The following is a 24,136-nucleotide window of genomic DNA, read 5'->3' on the forward strand; positions in this document are numbered from 1 at the left end:
AACCTTAACCTCTTGACGGTCGCCTAGGATAGGGGGCGCCACAGCGCATTTTGAAAACAATTCGTGCCCATTTTAAATGGCCTACTACTCAAACTCAGAAGCTAGGATATGCATATAATTAATACTTGTGGATAGAAAACACCCTAAAGTTTCTAAAACTGTTTGAATGGTGTCTGTGAGTATAACAGAACTCATATGGCAGTCAAAACCCCGAGACAGATCGAAACAGGAAGTGGAATTCTGAATTGCGGACTCAACTTCATCACGTTGCCTATTCATCACACCGTGAGCTATGGTTCATTGAGCACTTCCTATTGCTTCCACTAGATGTCCCCAGTCTTTACAAAGTGGTTTGAGTCTCCTACTGTTAAAACTGAATGAATGAGACGCTGTTGAAATTGGTCACATGAGGAGGGCCATCACCATTATGACGCCGGCGGCCCTGGCTTCCCTCCCCTTTCGAAACGTTTTTGAAAGACAATGCAATCATCCTCGTTGAATCTTATTGACTCTCTTGTTGAAAAAGGCCCTGAAGATTTATGTTATACAACGTTTGACATGTTTGAACGAACCTAAATGGAAAAAAAATGCATTTTCTCGAAATAGCTGTCCCGCGGCCGACAGAGCATTTGGATCAGCCTTCAGACGCGCTAACAAGAACAAGCTCTTGGAACATAAAGGAGTCATTTTTTCGAACGAAAATACATTTGTTGTGGACCTGGGATTTCTGGAAGTGCTTTCTGATGAAGACAACCAAAGGTAAGGGATTATTGACAATAGTATACAAGACTAGATGTGATAAGCCCACGGGGGGCCAGCACAGAAAAAAAAAAAACAATTATTATGAAATGTATGCATTCACTACTGTAAGTCGCTCTGGATAAGAGCGTCTGCTAAATGACTAAAATGTAAAAAAATAAAATAAAAAAAAATATGCGATTGTTCCAAGATGGCGCTGACCTGTAACGTTAGCCTATTTTTCAGAGTATCGCATCCCCTTTCATCGCAAAGTATGATTACCCAGTAAAGTTATTTTTAAATCTGGCATTACAGGTGCCTTCAAGAGATATTCATATATAAATCTTAGAATGACAATATTACATTTTAAAAATGTTTTCGAATAGTAATTTAGTAAATTGTAGCACTGTTTCATAGGATGCATTTGAGGGAAAATAGTCAACGTTACGCACCGATGTAAAATGCTGTTTTTATATATAAATATGAACTTTATCGAACAAAAGAATGCATGTATTGTGTAACATGATGTCCTAGGTGTGTCATCTGATGAAGATTGTCAAAGGTTAGTGCTGCATTTAGCTGTTTTTTGGTTATTTGTGATGCATGTGGTTGGTCGGAAAATGGCTATGTGGCTACTTTTACATATACTCCTCTAACATAATCTAATGTTTTGCTTTTGCTGTAAAGCCTTTTTGAAATCGGAGAACGTGGGTCGATTCAGGAGAGGTGTATCTATAAAACGATATAATTTGAAAAAAAAAATGGAAAAAAAAAAAAATTATTACATTTTGTTATGCTAATGGCGATATGATTTTTCGCTGGATGTCCGTCCCGCATACGGGGCGGAGGCTGCACAGGGGTTAAAGAAGAAAGGGTCTTATCCATCTGAGGTCAAAGTCAGGTTTAAGAAGCTCCTTCAGCATGGATCACTTCCAAAACTTTTATTCATGAACATATAAACAGCTTAACACAGCGAAGTGTTGTATCCAGGCACTCTGCGTTGCGTCGTGCTTAAGAACAGCCCTTAGCCGTGGTATATTGACCATATACCGCACCCCCGTGGGCCTTATTGCTTAAATAAGCTGTATCACTCAGCATTTTGTTGCAGGGCAGGCACTTTCTTGATTATTGATGTTCAGTTGTAGAACTGTTTATTTGTTTTTATTATTGGATCTAAATTATTTATTTTGACATACATTGGTTAAAAGCTGCAATAAACAACTTTTTGGTTGACCCAACCAAATTTACATTGAAACGTGTGTTATACAGTGCTTTTGAGAAAGTACTCACACCCCTTCACTTTTTCCACATTTTGTTGTGTTACAGACTGAACTTAAAATTGATTAAATAAAAATGTTTTGTCACTGGAAGTGGAATTATGTTTTTCTACATTTTTACAACTTAATGAAAAGCTGAAATGTCTTGAGTCAATAAGTATTCAACCCCTTTGTTATGCAAGCCTAAATACATTCAGGAGTCACATAAATTGCATGGACTCACTGTGTGCAATAAGTGTTTAACATGATTTTTTTTATGACTACCTCATCACTGTAACCCACACATACAGATAAGCAGTGAATTTCAAACACAGATTCAACCACAAAGAACAGGGAGGTTTTCCAATTCCTCGCAAATAAGGGAACCTATTGGTAGATGGTAAAAATAGAAAAAGCAGACATTGAATATCCCTTTGAGCATGGTGAAGTTATTAATTACACTTGGATGGTGTATCAATACACCCAGCCACTACAAAGATACAGGTGTCCTTCCTAACTCAGTTGCCAGAGAGGAAGGAAACTGCTCAGGGATTTCACCATGAGGCCAATGGTGACTTTAAAACAGTTACAGAGTTTAATAGCTGTGATAGGAGAACACTGAGGATGGATCAACAACATTGTAGTTACTCCACAATAATAACCTAATTGACAGGCTGAAAAGAAGGAAGCCTGCACAGAATAGAAATACTACAAAACATGCATCCTGGTGCAAAAAGTCACTAAAGTAATACTGCAAAAAATGTGGCTTTTCCCCCACTTTTTGTCCTATAGACAAGGAGTTGCATTGCATTTGCCCCAAACACATTACTGAGTACCACTCTCCATATTTTCAAAGATAGTGGTAGCTGCATCATGTTATAGGTATGCTTGTAATCGTTAAGGGCTGGGAAGTTTTTGTAGAATAAAAAAGAAACAGAATGGAGCTAAGCACAGGAAAGATCCTAGAGGAAAACCTGGTTCAGTCTGCTTTCTACCAGACACTGGGAGATGAATTCACCATTCAGCAGGACAATAACCTAAAATACAAGGCCAAATCTACATTGGAGTTGCTTACCAAGAAGACAGTGAATGTTCCCGTGTGGCTGAGTTAGTTTTTTAAATTGTATTTTTATTTTAGTTAGTCAGTTAAGAACACATTTTTAATTTACAATGACGGCCAACCCCGGACAACGCTGGGCCAATTGTGCACCACCCTATGGGACTCCCAATCACAGCCGGATGTGATACAGACTGGATTCGAACCAGGGACTGAAGTGACGCGTCTTGCACTGAGATAGAGTGCCTTAGATCGCTGCGCCACTTGGGAGCTTTAACTTAAATCTGCTTGAAAATCTATGGAAAGACTTGAAAACGGTTCTCTAACAATGATCAACAACCAATTTCAACCAAGCTCAGCGTTCAACACCATAGTGCCCTCAAAGCTCATCAATAAGCTAAGGACCCTTGGACTAAACACCTCCCTCTGCAACTGGATCCTGGACTTCCTGACGGGCCGCCCACAGGTGGTAAGGGTAAGTAACAACACATCCGCCACGCTGATCCTCAACACAGGGGCCCCTCAGGGGTGCATGCTCAGTCCCTTCTTGTACTCCCTGTTCACTTATGACTGCATGGCCAGGCACGACTCCAACACCATCATTCAATTTGCAGATGACACAACAGTGGTAAGCCTGATCACCGACAACGACGAGACAGCCTATAGGGAGGAGGTCAGAGACCTGGCCGTGTGGTGCCAGGACAACAACCTCTCCCTCAACGTGATCAAGAAAAAGGAGATGATTGTGGACTACAGGAAAAAGAGGGCAGAGCATCGACGGGGCTGCAGTGGAGCAGGTTGAGAGCTTCAAGTTCCTTGGTGTCCACATCACCAACAAACTAACATGGTCCAACCACACCAAGACAGTCGTGAAGAGGGTGTGACAAAACCTATTCCCCCTCAGGAGACTGAGAAGATTTGGCATGGGTCCTCATATCCTCAAAAGGTTCTACAGCTGCACCATCGAGAGCATTCTGACTGGTTGCATCACTGCCTGGTACGGCAAATCCTCGGCTTCCGACCGCAAGGCACTACAGAGGGTAGTGCGAACGACCCAGTATATCACTGGGGCCAAGCTTCCTGCCATCCAGGACCTCTATACCACACGGTGTCAGAGGAAGGCCCTAAAAATTGTCAAAGACTCCGGCCACCCTAGTAATAGACTGTTCTCTCTACTACCGCACGGCAAGCGGTACCGGAGCGCCAAGTCTAGGTCCAAGAGGCTTCTAAACTGCTTCTACCCCCAAGCCATAAGACTCCTGAACATCTAGTCAAATGGCTACCCAAACTATTTGCAATGCCCCCTCCCCCCCTCTTTACGCCACTGCTGGTCTCTTTTGTCATCTATGTATAGTCACTTTAATAACTCTACCTACATGTACATACTACCTCAACTAACTGTGCACTTGTGTAGTGCACATCAGAGTGCAGATAGTGTTCGCACCTGTTCAAATGAACCAAACATAGGGGGTAAACGCACCAGAGTAAAAAAAAAAAAAAAAAAAAGTCCTAACAAACTAGGTGTGAAAGCCACCTACGCCCCTTCCCCAGTGACTCACTTCTCCAGGAAGTCCTTGTCCACGACGGCTGAGATGTCCAGCAGGGGGTTCCCCATCCCGAACAGAGAATTAGGGCTGTAAAACACACACACACAATTATCAGTCACAACATTAGTTTTGTATTGTTACAAACCATCAGAAAATGTCATATGCATATGGTGGAATAACAGTCTATGCGTTCCATTGACCATCCATAAGTGTACCATTCACAGAATTATAGGTAGGCCTAAACAGTCTAACGTCAATAGGTGAGAATATGGACTGAACACAGATAGTGTTAACACAGATGTGATAGAAGCCCTATATTCATTCATGCATCATCACATGACATATTTCACGAAAAGGCAGCATCAAGAGGATAGCAGTGTGTGTCTTCCAGGGATGAGCTGAACACAAAAGCTTGATTCTGTAACAGTTGTAGAGTCTTGTGACAAGCGTTATCCCAAACATGTTTCTAAACCAACATCTCTGCTTACCCACCTCTCCTCCCCCTCTGAGACCCAATAGTAAAACAGAAGACTGAACAAACAGACCTGCCTGCGTGTGTGTGAGAGTGTCAGGGAGTTTCAGCTATGGGTCTAAAGACTGACACCACTGAGGGACACAGTGCCAGAGTGATAAGCATATTAAATCAGGCTTCAGTTCACACACGCCTTAGGTTTAATATTCAACCTTAAGAAAAACGGACAGGCTGTGCAGGGTCAGGGTGAACCTTGTTGAACTCTCTCTCACTACTGTACATCTGGGGTGTATTCATTAGTGCACACTGCACACCGTAGCAAAACGAAAATAAGTATTTCTTGACGGACAAGTTCAGGTTATTCCCTTCCTGTTTCAGCTGTTTGCTTCCTGCACAACCTTGTAGAAGTGTGAAAATGTATCAGGTAACAATAACGTAAATTCCTGCGCCAAAGCCTGCTGCTACCTTATCCTCCAACGGAGACATTTCTTTATAATGCCTAAATTTCCTTTCATCTACTGTACTTAATTGTTTTGCATACATGTTTATAAATTATGTATGTATAATAACTGATACTAATATATACTAGAGGATTAAATGTATTATATATGATGCCAAAGGAAATATGTACAATGTTTGATTATGATTGTTTTTTAGTGTCTCAAAACTCTTTTCGAGTGGTCCACAATGTAGTTTTAAAAAATCTGTATTTTGTATTCTCAAATTGTATCAGCGTGCAGTGACACTTTAATAAAAATGTAACTTACTATAGTCTTCATTAATACACTATGTTAATAGGCCTCTAGGGAGTTGGCCCGTTCTTAATAAAATATTTATCAGTGTTTCATTGACACCCCACCCTTAATACACACAGGTTCCTACTGAACAAGCGCTCCATCTGCTCGCTTAAGATTACAGAGTGGTGAGCCAATTTCCCTACCACCAGACCAGCTACACCATCATTTCAGCATCCTACCATCCACTACATAGATAGACCAACACCTCAGCATTGAACCATGTACTTTACAGACTATATAGCACAATGCACATCAGGTCCTCTCCCTAGTCTAGTGTCCTTACCTTGCTGCTGTCATTGTGTGCGTCTTTTTGTCTCAGTAACAGTTTCACTCTGTAACAGACCTGTTGGCCGCCTCAGACAAACCAGCCAAAAAGGACTCTTCGTTCCCAAACCTCGGGTTTAAATCTCCCTTGATGAATCGCTTGAATCGATTTTTTTCTGAAAGCCTGACCCCTCCTTTCGAGCTGGTCTGATAGGCTACGCGAGAAGAGGGAGTGACAAAGTACTGCTGTCTGGATCTGTGATTGGTGAGTTTCACTATTTTGTCTCCCGGGCGTTCATTATTCCAGCGTAATGTGTGTGACAAAATGTGCAGAGATCATATTCAGACACGTTCGCGATAGAATAAAACCCAGACCGAGTATCAGAATAGCTAACGTTAGCTGGATAAATTAGAGGGACATGTACTAGTCTTTAGAAAATAGCGTATAATAATGATGCAATGATTCAATTGTGAAAACGCGGGAGGCATGCATACATTTAATAAATAACGTTCAAGTCGTTATCAGAGCAACTCAGAAAACACATTCTGTAAATTATAATTAGCTGACGTTAGCGAGCCTAGACAACGAGCTAGCGGAGTGGGTAGTTCCCCGTGACACGACAGTGACATTGAAATTATGCTGAGGAAAGCGCTACTCCGCCTCAGACTAAACATTAGTTTTGTCGGTGCTTCAAGGACTTTGAGTCACAGACAGACCATGACTTGGGTGGCAGTGTATTGAATCTGACCCCTAACCTACTATGAACGCAGAGAACTTCACACGCTAACTACACCGGCCACGCGCGTGCGCATTTTGATTTTGTCCATCTACACCAACTATATTAATTTGGGGACAGGTAGAAACATTCATGGACATTTAGCAGTAGTGTAAAGTACTTAATTCGTTTTTTTGGGGGGGGTATCTGTACTTTACTTTTCATATTTTTTACTACTATACATTCCTTAATAAGAAAATATTGTACTTTTTACTCCATACATTTTCCCATTCCATCTTGTGAATTGAAATAATGAGAAATGAAATTGATTTTGGTTGCATACACCACTGGTTATTTTACTAAGATTTCTGAAGTCAAAAAGCTACTACTACTAGCTAGCTACATTGACTAGCTAGGTTCACAATGTAAACAAATGCAACTTGTGCAATTAGAGGATAATTTAGTACAACCACTTGCAACAATTGAATGAGTACTTGCAGAAAACTGGACCAAATCTATTGTACTTACACATAATAGATTAATTTGGTAGAGTACAGTAGGGGAAAATATAATAAAGATGCTCTTCCCCTCTGCTCCTCTCCCAAAACAACGCACTCTGTGTAGGAGGTAGAACTTCAAGCAACAGCTTACATGCTGACCAAACCGCACGTCCGCCATCATGTGCAAGTTGATTTTGTTCACCCACACCAGAAACGATCAGGCCACGCAGGTTGAAATATCAAAACAAACTCTGAACCAATTATATTAATTTGGGGACAGGTCAAAAAGCATTAAACATTTATGGCAATTTAGCTAGCTAGCTTGCTGTTGCTAGCCAATTTGTCCGGGTATATAAACATTGGGTTATTTTACCTGAATTGCACAAGGTCCTCTACTCTGACAATCCACAGATTAAAACGGTAAACCGAATTTGTTTCTCCTCATCTCTCCTCCTTCCTTCAGGCTTCTTTTTCTTCTTTGGACATTATATGGCGGTTTGCAACCAACTTTACAGCATTACTACAACCAACCGGTGTGGTCTTAAATTCATCTTTCAATCACCCATGTGGCTATATGCTCCTAAAAACCAATGAGGAGATGGCACGTGGGTATATGCTCCTAAAAACCAATGAGGAGATGGGAGAGGCCGGACGAGCATCACAAATAGAACCAATTTCTATTGAGACGCGGACGAGCAGTGTGGGTGCAATGATTGAATAACATGTATGTGCACATTTATTTTGCAACGCGAGCGGTGTGGTCAGCATGTTATAGTGGTGTAGTGTAAAGGGTTTATCAGAGTCCAAAACGTGCATGTACAGCAGTGTTCTAGACTATTGGTCAGTTGGCTTTCATACTTTCGATTCTCAGCACAGCTCAAGTAATTTCTCCAACTGTCAACACATTCAAATGAATAGAAGATGCATTGGTTGGGAATTGTGGGGATGTGTGTGTTCAGGCTGTGTCCCCCCCGCAGATGGAGCCGTGTAGTTATGTCACAATGGGACGCAGGACTATTTCATCCTAGTGTCTGTGGACTATGATTTACTCTTAACAAGAAGTTTATCTTTAAAATAGTGTATAATACTTGTATGTGTAAGAAATTAGAATTATGAGATTTTTGTTGTTTTGAATTTGGCGCTCTGCTATTTCACTGGCTGTTGGCGAATGACATACCCCAGAGAGGTTTTAATCAATTTTAAAATAAGGCTGTAACATAACAAAATGTGGAAAAAGTCAAGGGGTCTGAATACTTTCCAAATGCACTGTATACCCACAAATTTCTCAGTGGGCATTGTGTATAGGCCTACTCACTTCTTAATCCCCACGTTTCATATCAAAGTAGTGTAGTGGCTAAATGCTGTATCAATTAATAAGGTTGATGGAATAGATCAAAATGTTTAGCTTAAAATGTTTAACTTTTATTTCTTCACATTTTGGGCACTACAATGTGCACACAGTGGTAGGCCTATGCAGGAATGTTCTAAAATGCTATTTACAGGAAAACGCCTAAAATGTGCACAGCACAATGCAAGCGGTTTCACGGACAGAGATGGAAATAGTTGTTTGAAATTTAGAGAGGGGAGATCTAAAGATGGATCAACTATCATGGGTTGCTAATATGACTAGGATAAAGCCATTGGCTGCTAGATAATTAAATAAAGTTGAAAGAAAACCAATAGAAAAGGAGAACACATATGAGGAAGTCTTTATAAAAGAATTGCCTGCAAGTTTCAAAATTGGGATTTTGGCAATAGGCTACTTTGAAGCAAGGCAAGACATGCCTCATAATATGAAGTAAAACATCCAAGTTTCAAACATTTAAAGAACGGGGAAAATATAGATGCTAATGATAGGCCTAACAGTCTTCTGGTAGATGGAAAGGCTTTCCCAAAAATTACATGTTAACTAGCTACAAAAGTACCCTATGCCTACCTGGCAGAATGATATGATTATTTGCATCAATCCAGTTCATTTATTTTGCAAACTCAATCTCATGTGCTACAGAAACACTGCTAACTAAACAACAGTACTAGGTGCCTGCGAACTTGAATTTACCCTTACGTAAAATAACTACAGTATTCCTATAGGATATTATAGGATTTCTATAGTACCCTATAGTGGGCACTATAGTTTCCCATAAGATCTTTCACCCTCTATAATATTCATAAAGGATTTCCTATAGGGTTTCCTGTCCGATGTTCTGTTATACTTGTATAGTACTATCATTAATCAAAATCTCTATAGTATTCCTATAGTGAGTTATGATAGTATTCAAGTTTTTAGTATATCATCCAGCTGCTTATGAACTCTTGCATGCGTATCATTAATGTGCTTTTTTCAGTGAAGAACATTGTTGTTCATTGTCTTACTTGAAGTTAAGCTTGTTTGCCTTTTTCCACTTATTATACAGAGCATCTACTTTTAAAATCAATGTTAATTAAATAAAATTGCAGAAAACTGCCCATGTCTCTATGTCTCAACTCCAACTGAATGGATTGAAGAGCTACTCCACACTTTGACTTATGTAGAATTTAAGTTACGCAAATGTAAAAAAAAAATGTACTCAAATAAGGAGCGTGGCTAATGGTAGGTAGCTGGTGGTGTATACATATTCAATTTAGATTACTTCAATACAGCATGTGTAACTATTCAAGTAGGCGACATCGTAGTCAACATGTCGGGATATTCATAAATAAAAGTGTACACAAAGATATAAAAAAAATCCCTGGTCAACACAACTGCCTCTGACCTGGCGGACTCACCAAACACAAATGCTTAGTTTGTAAATTGTGTTGGAGTGTGCCCCTGGCTATCCGTAAATTTAAAAAAACAAGCAAATCTTGCCATCTGGTTTGCTTAATATAAGGAATGTGAAATTACCTTTCAGTTAGTTTAAAATAGTGTTTTCTGCATGCAGGGTCGCCAACAACAAAATGTAGCTTACACAGATGCGTTTCAGCATACAAATAGCAGACCTGTCAACATTGGGAAATGTTTTTGAATAACAGTGCAACCCCCTCCACTCTTTCTCCACAATTATGATACTCAATAAAATAACCTTTGCGGTTCAATTCCTATATACCGAATAAAAAATACAAGTAAATGGGTTTCCATCTCATTTTCAAGTTACTGATCATTTTCTCACAATTTTTTGGGTATTATACAGCGTATATGGTCTTTGCACATGTGCTATAGCCAACAGCTCAGGTACCATGGTTGAATGGCGGGCAGTCTGGGGGGAAAAAAACAACCATGTGTATCACCTTAATAAAACACAATTTTCCTCCAACATTTTCAGACAACTAAGGATGTTTCACAACAGAACTGTCAGAAAATCAGAAAATGGTGGTGGTAAATGGTGTTAAGATACCATTTTTCCATCCCCCCCCCCCGACGGCCTGCCATTACAGGTAATTAAGCAGGGAAATTATGCCTTTGCAGCCTGAATGGTGGATGCTTTATGTACGAGCCGGCCCACGGGAGACAGGAGTGTATTAACGGCTGGGCACATCAATCCTAGCATCCACTATCGGTTGCCTAGGCTAAGACAACATATCGCATGACTCCAAGTTTACTTTAATATGATGGCTATTATATCAATGTTTGAGCATAAAAATGTATTTCCACAGCCATTTCTCGCATAATTAATTTTACATACACAAAAAGATCCCACCTTGTCTAGCCTATTTTGTTTTGTCACATTTGGAAAGTTTACCTGACAAATTAGCAAATTTGTCCAACAGGCCTGTCATAAAAATTATCATCAGACACTTCACTCAAATAAAAAAGGTTGGATTGAAACCTGGTTAGTGATTTCAGTTTAAAGCTGTAGCTGGCTAGGATATAAGCAATAAATAAAGGATATAAAATATAGGCTAAGCCTGATTTAAATCAATGCTAAAAATACTTAACATTTTGTTAATATTCGTAGAGCTAGCATATTCAAGCATCACTCATTTTATTTTGCTGGACCCCATGTCTCATTCTGTCAGTCCGTCGTTGATTTGAAAACAGCAGGCCTAGAATGCATTGTTATAGCCTGTTTTGTGCCACTTTATAGGAGAAGCCATATAGGCTATTAGGCCTATTTGTTATCCCATGACATATACAGTACCAGTCAAAAGTTTGGACAGACCTACTCATTCAAGGGTTTTTCTTTACTATTGTCTACATTGTAGTGAAGACATCAAAAATATGAAATAACACATATGGAATCATGTAGAAACCAACAAAAACAAAAGTGTTAAATCAAAATATATTTTATATTTGAGATTCTTCAAAGTAGCAACCCTTTTCCTTGATGACAGCTTTGAACTCCTAGCATTCTCTCAACCAGCTTCATGAGGTAGTCACCTGGAATGCATTTCAATTAACAGGTGTACCTTGTTAAAAGTTAATTTGTGGAATTTATTCCCTTCTTAATGTGTTTGAGCGAATCAGTTGTGTTGTGACAAGGTAGGGGTGGTATACAGAAGATAGCCCTATTTGGTAAAAGACCAAGTCCATATTATGGCAAGAACAGCTCAAATAAGCAAAGAGAAACAAGTCCATCATTACTGTAAGACATGAAGGTCAGCCAATCTGGAACATTTCAAGAACTTTGAAGATTTCTTCAAGTGCAGTCGCAAAAACCATCAAGTGCTTTGATGAAACTGGCTCTCATGAGGACCGCTACAGGAAAGGAAGACCCAGAGTTACCTCTGCTGTAGAGGATACGTTCATTAGAGTTACCAGTCTCAGAAATTGTAGCCCAAATAAATGCTTCACAGAGTTCTAGTAACAGACACATCTCAACATCAACTGTTCAGAGGTGATGGTGTGAATCAGCCCTTCATGGTCAAATTGCTGCTAAGAAACCACTACTAAAGGACACCAAGAAGAAGAGACTTGCTTGGGCCAAGAAACACGATCAAAGGACATTAGACTGGTGGAAATCTGTCCTTTGGTCTGATGAGCCCGTTTGGAACCGTAGATGAGCGGATGATCTCTGCATGTGTGGTTCCCACAGTGAAACATGGAGGTGGTGGTGTGATGGTGCTTTGCTGGCAACACTGTATGTGATTCATTTAGAATTCAAGGCACACTTAACCAGCATGGCTACCACAGCGATACGCCATCCCATCTGGTTTGTGCTTAGTGGGACTATCATTTGTTTTTCAACAGGACAATGACCCAACACACCTCCAGGCTGTGTAAGGGCTATTTGACCAAGGAGGAGAGGGATGGAGTGCTGCATCAGATGACCTGGCTTCCACAATCCCCCGACCTCAACCCAATTGAGATGTTTTGGGATGAGTTGGACCGCAGCGTGAAGGAAAAGCAGCCAACAAGTGCTCAGCATATGTGGGAACTCCTTCAAGACTGTTGGAAAAGCATTCCAGGTGAAGCTGGTTAAGAGAATGCCAAGAGTGTGCAAAGCTGTTATCAAGGCAAAGAATGGCTACTTTGAAGAATCTCAAATATATTTAGATTTTTTTATACTTTTTTGGTTACTAAATAATTCCATGTGTTATTTCATTGATGTCTTTACTATTTTCTACATTTGTAGAATAATAGTGAACAAAGAAAAACCCTTGAATGTGTAGGTGTGTCCAAACTTTTGACTGGTACTGTATGTGTTTGCTGTGTTCAGTGAAATGCCTCTCTTTTTATGCTAGACTTCTGCTTGTCGCACAGATCTTCGGCTGGAGAGATCAAGCGCTCAACTACCCAATAATTGTTTTTAGCATGGACAATAACTATGTTGTTTGAAATGAAAGATAAGTTTTGGTTAACAATAAATGTAACAATTTAACTAATAAAGTAATCGTAGGCTGTAAGTTATAACAATTGTCTGAAGGGGCTCCACTCACGCACAAATTATCTTTGCTTTGGCTGGAGAATGCATGCACACAGCTCCCGACTAAGCAGATACTTCAATAAAAAAGAAAGCCAAAGAAATTCGAAATATAGCAGATTCAGGTACACAAGTTGGCAGGTCTGAATTGTTTGAGTACATTATCACTGAATATCACGTTTCCCTTCTTTACAGCCTACGTGATCAAAGTGTGCCCAAGCAAAGGAAGTGATAGTGTGAGTATTGGTGAAGTGGGACACTTTCTGAAAATGTGCTTTCCGGAACACCTTAGAGAATCATCCCATTGTTTTAACCCCCAACATGATACCATTCTAAATAGTTTAAAAACTCTCCTACACAAAATTAAAAAATATTAAAAACACACAGGATGGATGGCTCTTCAAACACAAATTGTCCCGAGACCACATTTTATCGGTTAATACTGGCATATTGGGCCACCTTGATTGGCAAAGTGGGACACATAATTCTTCATTGTAAAGACAGATTAATTAGTCTGTACAAGCAATTTCTATATTTTTATGATAAACTTCAATTATTCATACAAATGAAATGTATTATTACATTCTTTAGGTATTTTTGTGGAACATTAAGAACTATAATTTATTATTACCATCATATTTGATTATAAATTATATGTAATTGAATAGCCTATAAATAAAATTAATCTAGGCCTATCAGCTCAACATTCTCAACACTACACTAGTGGATATTTTGTAGAATGAAACCAGAAAGACCTTACCCCTCAAATACAGCAAAATAAAACATGTTGGTGAGGTAATATCTTTAAGTAAAATGTAGCTCTGCATCCCTGTTAGCGAGCATTTCTACTTTGCCAAGATAATACATCCACCTGACAGGTGTGGCATATCAAGAAGCTGATTAAACAGCATGATCATTACACAGGTGCACCATGTGCTGGGGACAATAAAAGGCCACTCTAAAAATGTGCAGTTTTGTCACACAACACAATGCCACAGATGTCTCAAGTTGATTGAGCGTGCAATTGGCATGCTAAATGCAGAAATATCCACCAGAGCTGCCAGAGAATTGAATGTTAATTTCTCTACCATAAGCCGCTTTCCACATCGTTTTAGAGTATTTGGCAGTATGTCCAACCGGCCTCACAACCACAGGCCACATGTAACTACGCCAGCCCAGGACCTCCACATCCAGCTTCTTCACCTGCGGGATCGTCTGAGACCAGCCCTCTGGACAGCTGATGAAACTGGGTTTGCACACCCGAAGAATTTCTGCACAAACGGTCAGAAACCGTTTCAGGGAAGCTCATCTGCGTGCTCGTCGTCCTCACCAGGGTCTTTAACTGACTGCAGTTCGGCGGTGTAACCGACTTCAGTGGGCAAATGCTCACCTTCGATGGCCACTGGCATGTTGGAGAACTGTGCTCTTCACGACTGATTCCCGGTTTCAACTGTACCGGGCAGGCCTCCCCAGTGGCGCAGTGGTCTAAGGGACTGCATCGCAGTGCTAGCTGTGCCACTACAGATTCTGGGTTCAAGTCCAGGCTCTGTCGCAGCCGGCCGTGACCGGGAGACCCATGGGGCGGCACACAATTGCCCCAGTGTCGTCCGGGTTAGGGGAGGGTACGACGAAATTGGGGAGAACAAGGGGTTACATTTGATTTTTTTATATTTTTTATAAAACTATGGCAGACGGTGTGTATGTCAACAGCGTGCCCCATGGTAGTGGAGGGGTTATGGTATGGGCAGGCAAAAGCTACGGGCAATGAACACAATTGCATTTTGTCGAAGGCAATTTGAATGCACAGAGATACCGTGATGAGATCCTAAGGCCCATTGTCGTGCCATTTATCGCCTCATGTTTCAGGATGATAATGCACGGCCCCATGTCGCAAAGATCTGAAAACAATTCCTGGAAGCTGAAAATGTCCCAGTTCTTTTATGGCCTGCATACTCATCAGACATGTCACCCATTGAGCATGTTTGGGATGCTCTGGATCAAAGTGAACAACACCGTGTTCCAGTTCCTGCAAATATCCAGTAACTTCCCACAGCTTTTGAAGAGGAGTGAGACAACATTCCACAGGCCACAATCAACAGCCTGATCAACTCTATGCGAAGGAGATGTGTCGCGCTGCATTACGAAAATGTTGGTCAGACCAAATACTGACTGGTTTTCTGATCCACCCCAACTTTTTGTTTTGCATATCTGTGTTCCCAGTCATATGAAATCCATAGATTACAACCTAATGAATTTATTTAAAATTGACTGATTTCCTTATGTGAACTGTAACTCAGTAAAATCTTTGAAATTGTTGCATGTTGTGTTTATTTTTGTTCAGTGTATTTAGAATATGGATTTCTGTTACGAAAACATGTAGTGGCGGTGGTGGGTAAAATCATTGGAGAAGCCAAGCCAGATAAAAAGGCTCACCACTTGGATTCGGTCTTTTGTAGCAAAATTTGAAATGGTGTATTTTACATTTGATAAAAGTAGACTCAGAGCTACAAAATAGTATATCCTACACTGCATTTTTGAGGAACAATGGCAAAGTAATTATGCTTTGAAGGTTGATAACTTGTAAACTCACTTTAGACAAAATGGCTTTTGAATGTTTTGGTATCTAGTGAAGAGCTCTTCTTTGTCTACACCCATTCAGCATCGATCACACCCTCTTAAGCTTAAGCCCCACAAATCTTGTTTCTCTCTCGGAGCGTTCAGAGCACACACATTTGACGCTCTGGCCAATGATTTGTTTACCTCTGTATAATATGACAACAGCCTAACCAGCTCTGCTGGCAACAATTTCATGACGCTTTTTTGCCGACGTTTACTAACACCGGCCATATTCAACTGGTGTTGTACACTTTAGCTTAAGACATGTAGGTAGCTAGCTAGGTAAACAATGAACCTAGCTAGGTAAACAACGTGTAAGATCACACACACGTCACATAACGTTAGCTAACGAGCCAGCCAGCTAACGTTAGCTAATTAAACAACAATGAACATAGTGCCAAATCATGTCGTTACTACCATGCATGAATCTGCTAGCTAACATTAGGCTCTAACTAGGAAAACAAACAGCTCTGGGATACGAATAATAACGTCAGCTAGGGAGCGAGCCAGCTAACATTAGCTAGCTAACAGTACACTTCAGCTTAAGACACGTAGCTAGCTAGGTAAACAATGAACCTAGCTAGGTAAACGTGTAAGATCACACGTCACGTAACGTTAACTAACGAGCTAGCCAGGTAACGTTAGTTAGTTAAACTACAATGAACATAGTGCCAAATCATATCGTTACTACCCTGCATGAATCTGCTGGGAGCTAACCAACAAACAATGTTCTTCCCCAAAAACATAGCTACGGGAACAGATTGTTTTGCTATAGTTAACTCCAAGCTATATAGTTAGCTAGCTAGCTAGCTAGCTAAAATAACCCTAATTTATAAGACAGTTCTTATTTGATGAATGGTGGTCGGACCCATCTATGTGAAGCTAGCCACAATAAGGATTAGCCACAATAGTGGACTTAGCGGTTAGCCTTCAAAATAAAACTGTCATTGACAGTGATGCAAATTAATATAAATGGTGGAATTATGCCACAATTTAATAGATCATGCTAAACAAGGTTGGAATGTTGTTATATAAAATCAACAAAAGACAATTTGTTAATTTGACAAAAATCTGTTGAAATCACACTGGATGTATTATACTTTAGAATGGCATGTTTTGGAGTCTGATAACTGAGGAGGACGTTGGTAGACTGATACCCCATTTCATTGATCCCCAATCCTTAGGTAAAGCTGTTCAGTGCAATATGAATGTCAACACACACAATAGGCTGACTGGAGAGGTTATTTACATTTTACATTTTAGTCATTTAGCAGACGCTCTTATCCAGAGCGACTTACACAGTCACAGTCCCACGATGAGAACTACAATGCTAATATTTGCGTAAACACTTCACAGTTGTGTTCTGTGTGTGTCACCGAGTAGACTGACACCCCATTTCATTGCTTCACATTCCAACCTTGTTTAACATTATCTAGTCTAAATATGGCATGATTCCACCAATTGTAACCTTATGCATCACTTTCAAATAGGAACTTTTATTTTGAAGGCAAACCACAAATTCCAATATTGTGCCTAATCCTTATTGTGGCTAGCTTCACAACACATAACCCAGTCCGGTTGAACCTCATTAGCCAGATGAAGCTAGCTGGCTGCTTATAACATTAGCTTTGAGCAACAGGGTTAAGTAGCTGGCGAGCTATTTATTTTCATGAACTGAAGTTCAATTTCAATAGGCGAACAACAAGTGGCTACCTAGCTAATACTTACAAGGATTCCTAAATCATTGCTAAGAATAACGAAAATGACTGTAGTTTCAGGCTGGCTGTATTGCTGCTAGCTAGGTACCAAGCTAAAGCTAGCTAGCTACCCCAGAAGTTGCAGTCGAACAAATGCTGCTTTATTACCGACGCGGTATTGTAAATACATCGTTCATGGCCGGTGTTTGCAGACTTTTTTTTGTACAGCTTTGACAGTGTTACTGATAGTAGTGGTAGCGCTTGGCTTGCATGTGCAAATTCAGAGCACACAACAATCTATAATAGAACTGTGTTATTTGAAGTGTCAAATTAAAAGTTTATTTGACATGTCAAATAGTGTTATTTGACGTGTATCTTTTTTGACACGCAAAGACCCAAACGTCATTCCATAGAATGGTATGTCGTGAAGCTAATAGCAGTGATGCTATTACTGTATAACTTCGTTAGGGCAACATCTGAAAAATAGCGCACTTATAGTGTGTACCGGTGCTCGACCAGTCGGTGAAAGCCAACATCACCCACAACAATGAACGGTTGATTGTCAAGGGCAATGAATCTCATTATCTTGGCATTCATGGATTTCGCCTTTGAGTTGTCTCGCTGAAATGTTCTTACTCTTTCAAATGACTGCTCAACTTCCACAGAGCAGACATTGTGGTCTAGGTTCGGAATACTGTGTGGCAGGTGTAGCGCAAAAGTTTACGTGGCGTCATTACGTCATGCAACTACGTTATATAGGTATGCACGTCAGCTTTGACATCGGTTTTCCACATTGGCATTAAACTAGACATCGGGCCGATACTGATGTTGGCATTTTTAGCTAATGTCAGCCGATTCAGATATGTTCACCGATATATCGTGCATCCTTATTAGCTAGCTAACATTAGGCTCTAACTAGCAATAATGTCATACACATAACGTTAGCTACGGAGCTAGCCAGTTAACCTTAGCTAGCTAACAGTACACTTTAGCTTGAAATGAAACCACTTTATCAAAATTAGAAACATGTAATATCTGAAAATGTAGCTAGCTAATCTTACCCGTATACAACATCATGCATGATGGACGCGTCTCCCTGTCACAGATGCCATGGTTGCCCTTAGTTTGAAGATGCAAGACAGGTGTTTTCTAATTCAACTGATTTCTCAATTCGATCGTCCAGAAAGTGGAGAGCAACACTTATACAACTCCACCACACATTTTTTTTAAAGCCGCGTTCGACAGGATTACCAACACAGACTTACCAGCTCAAATAGACAGAAGCCTTCTAAACTCAGCAAAAAAAGAAATGGCCCATTTTTAGGACCGTCTTTCAAAGATAATACGTAAAAATCCAAATACTTCACAGATCTTCAATGTAAAGGGTTTAAACACTGTTTCCCATGCTTGTTCAATTAACCATAGACAATTCATGAACATGCACCTGTGGAACGGTCATTAAGACACTAACAGCTGACAGACGGTAGGCAATTAAGGTCACAGTTATGAAAACTTAGGACACTGAGGCCTTTCTTCTGACTCTGAAAAACACCAAAAGAAAGATGCCCAGGGTCCCAGCTCATCTGTGTGAAAGTGCCTCAGGCATGCTGCAAGGAGGCATCCTCGCAGTGGCAGACCACGTGTAACACCTGCACAGGATCGGTACATCCGAACATCACACCTGCAGGACAGGTACAGGATGGCGGCAACAACAACTGCCCGAGTTACACCAGGAATGCACAATCCCTCCATCGGTGCTCAGACTGTCCGCAATAGGTTGAGAGAGGCTGGACTGAGGGCTTGTAGGCCTGTTGTAAGGCAGGCCCTCACCAGACATCAGGCAACAACGTTGCCTATGGGCACAAACCCACCGTCGCTGGACCAGACAGGACTGGCAAAAAGTGCTCTTCACTGACGAGTCACGGTTTTGTCTCACCAGGGGTCATGGTCGGATTCGCGTTTATCCTCGAAGGAATGAGCATTACACCGAGGCCTGTACTCTGGAGCGGGATCGATTTGGAGGTGCAGGGTCCGTCATGGTCTGGGGAAGTGTGTAACAGCATCATCGGACTGAGCTTGTTGTCATTGCAGGCAATCTCAACGCTGTGCGTTACAGGGAACAAGACATCCTCCTCCCTCATATGGTACCCTTTCAGCATGACAATACCACCAGCCATACTTCTCGTTCTGTGCGTGATTTCCCGCAAGACAGGAATGTCAGTGTTCTGCCATGGCCAGCGAAGAGCCCGGATCTCAATCCCATTGAGAACGTCTGGGACCTGTTGGATCGGAGGGTGAGGGCTAGGGCCATTCCCCCCAGAAATGTCCGGGAACTTGCAGGTGCCTTGTTGGAAGAGTGGGGTAACATCTCACGGCAAGAACTGGCAAATCTTGTGCAGTCCATGAGGAGGAGATGCACTGCAGTACTTAATGCAGCTGGTGGCCACACCAGATGCTGACTTACTTTTGATTTTGACCCCCCTTTGTTCAGGGACACATTATTCAATTTCTGTTAGTCACATGTCTGTGGAACTTGTTCAATTTATGTCTCAATTGTGGAATCTTGTTATGTTCATAAAAATATTTACACATGTTAAGTTTGCTAAAAATAAACGCAGTTGACAGTGAGAGGACGTTTCTTTTTTCTGAGTTTATATGGCTTAACCAACAAGGCTCGTAATGTAACAATTCTATTCGTATTTACAGATGTCATACAAGTTTGTTATTAAGGCATATGAAAATTCACATTTTCCAGAAGGCATTTCTGCCCAAAAACGCATTTTGATTTAAAAAAAAACCTTTAAAATGGCTTTTCTGTGAAGTCGTGACTTGTGACATACGCCTAGTTTCCTGAAACGCGTCACATATTAGAAGCTATGTGTTGTTGCGTTGTTTGCTCTATAACCTGTTAGTTCATATGCCTTGCGACTGTGATATATAGGCCTAAGGCCGAGACAATAAGACAGTGGCAGAATAAATTCAACCACAACTTTTTTTCATCACAAAACCGGAGAGCAACCTCTGTCCGGTGAAGTCCACAAAGCATACTGCATGTAACAACCAGTTACATGACCTACAGCATGGTCAAGCAAGTTAATGTTCATCATTTTTGGACTACTAAACAACTATTGATTTAGAACCACTGGGAGTTATCGCAAGTCGCAAAGAAAACAGGAGCTGCCTCCACTATTCCAGCACCATTCCAGTAGCATCAAATCACCTATGCTTAGTCTAATACAGTGACGACTAAAAGATAACAAAAACAATTTAGTCCCATCAATGTACGCTAAATATGATGTGGCTGACCATGGTTCTGATTTCTGTGTGTCTGCGTTCGTGCAAGTAGAAAAAATAATGTTGACTCACCCTACTTGTAGAGAAATGCCAATGCATCCATCCATGGCTAATTTAGGAAAAGGACAATTTTAGCTAGCTTACCAGCCACTGGAGGACAACAACGTATTTCTCTTGATGCGATAGGAGTGATGCCAAATACAAACTGGCTTCCTTGACACTTTTTTTTTGGTGCGCCAGGACCATTCACAGTTGAGCTCACCCAGATGAACTCAACGCTGATTGGCTATTATTTTATACTTAATTTTTTATCAAGGGAGGTCAAATTCCAATTATCAAGGGAGGCTTGCTTCGATTGCATTCAATGCTACGGGTGGCAACAATGTCATGCTGTTTCTCTCGTTCGGATGCTTTCTCTGGTGAGATACATTCAGCCTCTTGGGAATTGAAGGAAAATCATGAAAATACAAAGACGAAAGATAAATTATTTGATGTTTTCTTGGTCCATTTTTTGAGAAGCCTGGCTTCACTTGGCATCCATGAATACACGGCACTGGAATTTCATAGTCCACCGAAATATTTTTTCTGCATAAAAAAAAATAAAAAATGGCCTAGAGGAGTGTCCTAGTTTGACAGTAGGCAATTGGCATACTGGGACACTGTCAAAATGTCAATATTCTAAAAAGGTGTGAGAAGTAAGGAAAGCATTAACAGTCATTATGACTTACAATTATATCCCATTACAAAATATGTTGTTATGAGACACTGAATATCCTTAGTTTTTTTTTTATAACCTTAACATTATTTACCTCAGAACCCGTCATTTTCCTTACCAGGCAGTGTTTCAAACTCATAAATGACACACCCTCATCCACTTACCCTCACCTTATACATGTGGGATAATCCCCACGGCCATATTTGTTGTTGGTCCAAATGATTAGCCAAACAAGGGAAGTTAACGTAAGCCCCTCAGCCCTCGTTTTTATTGGAGTTTGTGAGTGTACAATTATGTTCACTTCGGGGCCTGAAACTTCGTATAAATCAATTTGCGATGATTGTACATCCGCTAAGAAAAGTCAGCCAAAACTTAAAACCTCAACATGGAGTCAACAAACAAGTGTAAGTAACAACGAATGTAAATAAGTTAGAAATTGTGCTACTAATGCACAAACACGTCTCATAAAAAGTATTAAATTATGTTTTTGTTTGGTTAGCTTTTGGAAATTGTAGAAAGAAAACATTTTCCTTCTTCAGAAGTTCCAGCTAGACAGGCTAACGTTAGTTAGCTAATTAATTTGCTAGCTGGCATACAGTAGGCATATATTAATAATTATATAGTTAATATAAGTAGACATGCAATTAGAATTGACTGTAGCGCATATAAAGCACCACAAGCATCACCCTGCAAGTGTAAACTCATCAGACGTCATAAGTTAGCAAAAGTGTCCACTTAATTTGAGGGCTTAGGGTGTGTCTGTTAAGTGTTTGGAATGCAACCTATGACTCTGGAGACACGTGTCATTATATGGGATACCCCGCCCACAATGATGACGGCACACCCATCTAACGCATTTTATCATCACATACTTCCTCACTAACACAGTCATTGATTGTTATTGTACACATTTAAGGATATCCATTACAACGCGTAAGTGTCCCACTTAACCAATACTCACCCACAGATAATGAGGTCCAAGCTCAACAATGAAGCCAAATCATATAGATCTACATTGTGATTGATAGGTCTATATATTTATTCAGTAATTGAATCTTCTTTGCTTGATGAATTGTTCAATAATTATAATAAACAAATGTGTTTATTAACTATAAGACATGATTTGTAATGTCAGTAGCCTATAGGCTATTTAGGCCTACGAATCCATAAGGGATAAACGCTGACGTTCTGTACATTACCTTGGAAATAATAGACAATGTCGCGGGAAGAGGCAGAGCCGAGTACTATAATATTCTTATAATAAAAGGTGTATGATAATCTTATAGGATTGCTATAGATTTTTTTCTGTAAGGGAAAGGGTAACGTCACTCAAATCTAAATTGTTTGACATTTTTCTCAGACCTCAAAAGTGGTCTAAGCATTGTTATGGACTCAGAACAGTGGTTCCCAACCGTTTTCGTTTATTGTACCGCCAACTGAATTTTGCTCTGCCCGGATTCTCTCTTAAGTACCCCCTCAAGTGCATTTTAGCAGTAGACCAATCTATGGTCTCATGAGTCTTCTCAAGTACCCCATGTGGATAGGCCAAGTACCCCTAGGGGTGCCAGTACCCCTTGGTTGGGAACCACTGATGTAGAACTTCCAAGTTTGTTGTCTTTCCATTTTTAAACTAAAGTGTGGCAGAGCGAAAACCTGAAGAAGAAAAAAAAGGGAAAATCTGAAACCTGTGAATTTCTTATTCAGTTGACAGCCTAATTTATCAGTTTCAATAGTAGGCCTACTATTTGCTTCTTGCATAGTACACATAGGGTTGGCCTGACTGAAAGATATGAGATTTATTATTTTAGGTCATTCAGAATGTCACGGCCGGTCCGGCACCACTAATACTTCCACACACAGCTAGCGGACAAAACATGTACGCATTGCATAAACTAGCTAGCTGATGTTACATTCTTTCCATTGACGTGATCAGACTAATAATGAGTGAACGATGCTCAAGTTTAAATCCTTGATCGATATCTCATTGATTCCGAGTTCACAAGCTAGCCCCTCGCCTCAAGGTTTCGGCCCTTTTTGGCCCTCACCTCAAGGTTTTGGCAGACATCTAAAGCATAAGCACGTGCACAGTATTTAACTAGCTATAACTGCAGCCAGACTCGTGTATTCAGTAGCCATGCTCAGCAGAGCTGCATTCAGTTAACTATAGCTACCCGAGTTTGGTCGGGGTTTTCCTTGAACTCTCTGGAGTTTTCTCTGGGGTCTTCTTTTCTGGGGTTTTCTTCTCCTTTTTCTCATCTGACAGTCGGAGTTTCTTCGCTCTTGGTTCGCCTGACGCCATGATTCTTAAGGAACACGCTGCAACCTCCTCGAGTAAAGATAGCTATCGTGGATATTAATCAAGAGGCAGATAGAGAGCGGAAAACGGCTATTAGAATCAACAGACGGAGCCCAAGTGTAGCTGCCCACAGACTGCGCCTGACCAGAAAGACAGAAACTTTGGTCAGAAGTTGATGACTTAGTTGTGCGCACTTCGTTTAGTGCATATTACACACAGATATTCACTCATGTCAAGGTTGAATATTTAAAGGTTTTATGTAAAGTTTGATTATGCTGATAAGAGAGCATAAGTGTGCATGGTAAATCAGGCTTCTGTGTATTCATAGGTC

At 40.5% G+C, this 24,136-nt stretch overlaps 1 protein-coding gene across 2 annotated transcripts in view; it reads right to left on the reverse strand.

Moving 5' to 3' along the window:
• adka (adenosine kinase a) overlaps positions 1-23,851 on the reverse strand; it is a 46,754-nt gene extending 22,903 nt beyond the window's left edge. The window contains exons 1-2 of one of the 2 annotated variants that reach the window (XM_014153933.3): positions 6,151-6,392; positions 4,611-4,685 (exon numbers count right to left, since the gene is read on the reverse strand). In XM_014153933.3, coding sequence (XP_014009408.1) covers positions 4,611-4,685; positions 6,151-6,164 — 89 coding nt within the window. In that variant the 5' untranslated portion in view covers positions 6,165-6,392. Of the gene's footprint in view, positions 1-4,610; positions 4,686-6,150; positions 6,393-23,680 lie in introns of those variants that run through there. The other variant, NM_001141692.1, reaches the window with a different exon arrangement.
• Between the last annotated feature and the right edge of the window lie 285 nt (positions 23,852-24,136).

Source organism: Salmo salar, chromosome 18, assembly GCF_965601325.2.
Source record: "Salmo salar chromosome 18, fSalSal1, whole genome shotgun sequence".
Lineage (NCBI taxonomy): Eukaryota > Metazoa > Chordata > Actinopteri > Salmoniformes > Salmonidae > Salmo > Salmo salar.